Consider the following 3,283-nt stretch of genomic DNA (forward strand, 5'->3'; position numbering starts at 1 on the left):
GAACGAAGAACCGATAGAAAGCTCTCTTGGCTTATAGCTTAGTCTATCTATCTATCTTTAATCTATCTATCTATCTTTAATCTATCTATTTGTATTTTTCTTTTTCTCTTTGTGTCGTAATTGTATCGACTTCTCACGTGAATGCCCATCGCCACCGCCGCTCTCTCGCCTCTGTCCTTGTCGTCGTTTTTCTTTCANNTTCTTCTTCTTCTTTTCTCTCCTGTACTGGATAGGGAGCATGCGCTTTATGATGACCTGCTAGGTATTATGCTCCCCGGATGGTTTGGATGCAAAGACTTCTTCTATACACGAAGAGTGACAATACGTCAGAGCGCCCTCAATGAAGAGATAGATACTTTGCTTGAAGAGATAAGGAGCTTTCTTTCTCACTCTTTCTTTCTCACTCTTTCTCACTCTTTCTCTTTCTTTCTTATCTCTTTCTCAGCGTTTTTGTTTGCGTTTGATATCTGTTAGGTACGTATCACTCCGGTAGTGAAGTTGTCGCGACAGAACTTCTTCGAGCTACAGCCATCACGTCAACCCCCAGGTGGCCTCTCTTCATCTCTCTCCCTTTTTCTTCGTCTTCTTCTTTCTCTACGACTCCTTCATCTTCTCCATCCCCCCCTTTTCCTTCGAATCCCGTGCCTCAGCGTGACGTGCGAGACCTGTTAACAGAACAAGAAAAAGAAGAAGAAGGAAGGAGGGTCGGTCGAGGAAAGGAGAAGAAGGCCGGAGACCAGGCAGGCGAAGAAGGGTTTACTCAGATACATTTAGGTGGTAGAAATTCAGAGAGGGCGCGAGTCTTGTGCTTATTCGAGAAGGTTTCTATGGCCCCAGATTCAACGGACAATTTGAAATCTCAAGGAAGGCAAGAAGGACCGTACGACAGAAAGAATGAAGGTAATGAGTTTGGTGAAAGAGGGAGTGGAAGTCATAGAGGGAGACAAGGAGGAGAAGGAAGAGGAGAAGAAGAAGAAGAACAAAAAAGACAGCAGAGCGCAGTAGGGGGACAAGAGAAGAATGGAGATGAAGGAAAAGATGAGAAGGGGGCGAAGAGAAGACGAAGTGAAGTGAAGAGCGGGAGTAAGAAAGAGAAGTCTTCACAGGATGATAAGGGTGTTCAAGGGAAAGATCTTAACACTCGTGAGAACAGCGAGACCACGTTGTCGGATCCAAACATAACGCATAACGTTCTATTTCTTTCTCCTTCTTCTTCTACTACATGCTGCTCCTCTCCTACTCCTCCGCCTTCTTCTTCTTCTTCATCTTCTTCTCCAGCTGAATCTTCTTGTTCTTTCATTGAAGTGACCTCAGCGCTTTCAAAAGCACATAAAGTCGAAGAAGAAGAAGAAGAAAGAATGAAGGAAAGCCATACCATTGACAAGGTGACTACAAAAAAGAAGACGAAGAAGACTCCTTCTTCAACTCGTTCCGATTCTCGTGTCAGAAAAGAAGAAGATGAAGGCTCTTCCTGTCTCCTTGAGACACCGTCTCCTGACGTCTCATCGTCCTCATTATCTGCTAGCGAGATATCCTCCACATGTCGACCGGGTGATATGAGTAAAGAGAACGCTTGTTCCAGCTCTACCTCGAAAGAAACCTCCTCTTCTTCTACTACCTCGTCATCATCTTCTTCTTCTTCTGCCCCTTTGTTTAGCCATGAAAACACGAGCCACGAATCTCGAAAGAAGAGAGACCGTCAGATCCGCTTCCGCGAGAACTATAAGAGACAGATCGCTTTCATCTCCCATCCTTCTCTCTATCAGCTCGTGAGGTCTGATACTACAGAAGCTTTTCAATGGAGAGATGCTCTTCGGTATTTTGTACAGGTGGCATTTTCTTCTTCTTCTTCTGCTCCTTTACGTCTTTCAGAAGGATTGCCAGAGACGAACAGAGGAAAGCAGGGGATGAAGAAGACGAAGACGCCGGAGAGAGGCGACGCTCTCTTGCAGGCATCAGAAAGAAAGAGCAAGTGGAGAGAAGGGGAGAAGAAGGGACAGCGACCGCGGGAAGGAGGAGGAGAAGGAGGCGTTTCTCTGCAGGGTGGCTATAATGTGTATGAGAAGATGGGTTTCCCTAGACAGCAAGAAAGACTCGTTCCATATGAAGATCGAACTTCTTATTCACAACAAGGAACGATGAGGAAAGCCGAGAACGAGGAAGAGGAGATGAAAAAGAAGAAAAATCTCAAGAAAAAGGAGGAAAACGACAGACAGGAGGAAGAGATGAAGATCCCTTATTCTTCTTCTTCTTTTAATCCTTCTCAGACAACTCCTGATCCATCTGAAGCCTCTTATCTTCTTTTCGAGGAGGTATACGAGACACTCCCTTCTCAAAGCGGCTATAGTTCTGTTCCTCCTTCTTCCTCCTATCCTACGATGATCTCCTCCCCTCAATTCCATGGTCATGGTGTATGGGGGTACCTTACTCCTCACGATACGACACACACCCCCCCCCAAAATCTTCGCCACAATTCCTTCTCGAACTACCGGGTGTCTCCTCCTTCTTCTTCTCCTCCTCCTCCTCCTCCTCTTCACCCTTTTCTTCTTCCTCGCCCTCCTCGTGGTCTTCCTCCATGGTCTAAGGACTCTTGGCAAGATAGGAGCGCGAGACAGACAGGCGCAAATCAGATGACGTCATGGGGAGAAGGGAGACATCCCGTCGTTTATGACGAAAGAGATGAAGGCATGATAAGGTTTACCGCGGCAGATCGTCCTTGCGACGTGAGAAGAAGGAATCTTCAGACAGCTACAAATAGCTGGGAAGACCCATGCAGGGTTGCTTCCTCTTCTTCTTTTTCTTATCCGCAGCCTTCTTATGTTCTTCCTCCTCCTGCTACGGTGTGTAGGGTGAATTGTATTACTGCTGTCCCGCCGCAAGAGACTCGAGTCGACAGGGACATGCGGGAGATGCTTGAAGATCAAAGAGAAAGCTCGATGGAGCAAGGCTACTATGGCGATAGTAAAGGAGTGGGTGAAAGAAGCCATGATAAAGGAGGAGGAGGAGAAGAGGAAGGTGCGTTGGGCGAAGGAAGAAGAACGAGAAGAGCAAGACGAGGGAGAGAGCAAGGAAGAGGAGGGAGCGGTCCAGGGGGAGCCGAAGGATTCTATGACAGAGATGAAAGAGAATTACGACCTGGAAGAGAGAGAAGAGGAGAACAGCGACCACCGCCACGACAGGAAGAAGGAAGACCAAGAGAGGAAAGAGAAAGAGAAGACAGAAAGGGGGGAGGACAACGAGGAAGAGAAGGAGAAGAAGAGAGAGGAAGAGGAATGAATATGAA

At 47.0% G+C, this 3,283-nt stretch overlaps 1 protein-coding gene across 1 annotated transcript; it reads left to right on the forward strand.

The window, feature by feature from the left end:
- Window positions 1–476: 476 nt before the first annotated feature.
- CSUI_011107 (uncharacterized protein) lies at window positions 477–3,283 on the forward strand (the record flags this gene model as incomplete). The annotated part of the gene is made up of 1 exon (XM_068071208.1): window positions 477–3,283. A coding segment is annotated over one exon (2,807 nt), but the record flags the coding sequence as incomplete, so codon positions are not given.

Source organism: Cystoisospora suis (assembly GCF_002600585.1).
Source record: "Cystoisospora suis strain Wien I chromosome Unknown contig_9738, whole genome shotgun sequence".
In the NCBI taxonomy this organism is placed as follows: Eukaryota; Apicomplexa; class Conoidasida; order Eucoccidiorida; family Sarcocystidae; genus Cystoisospora; species Cystoisospora suis.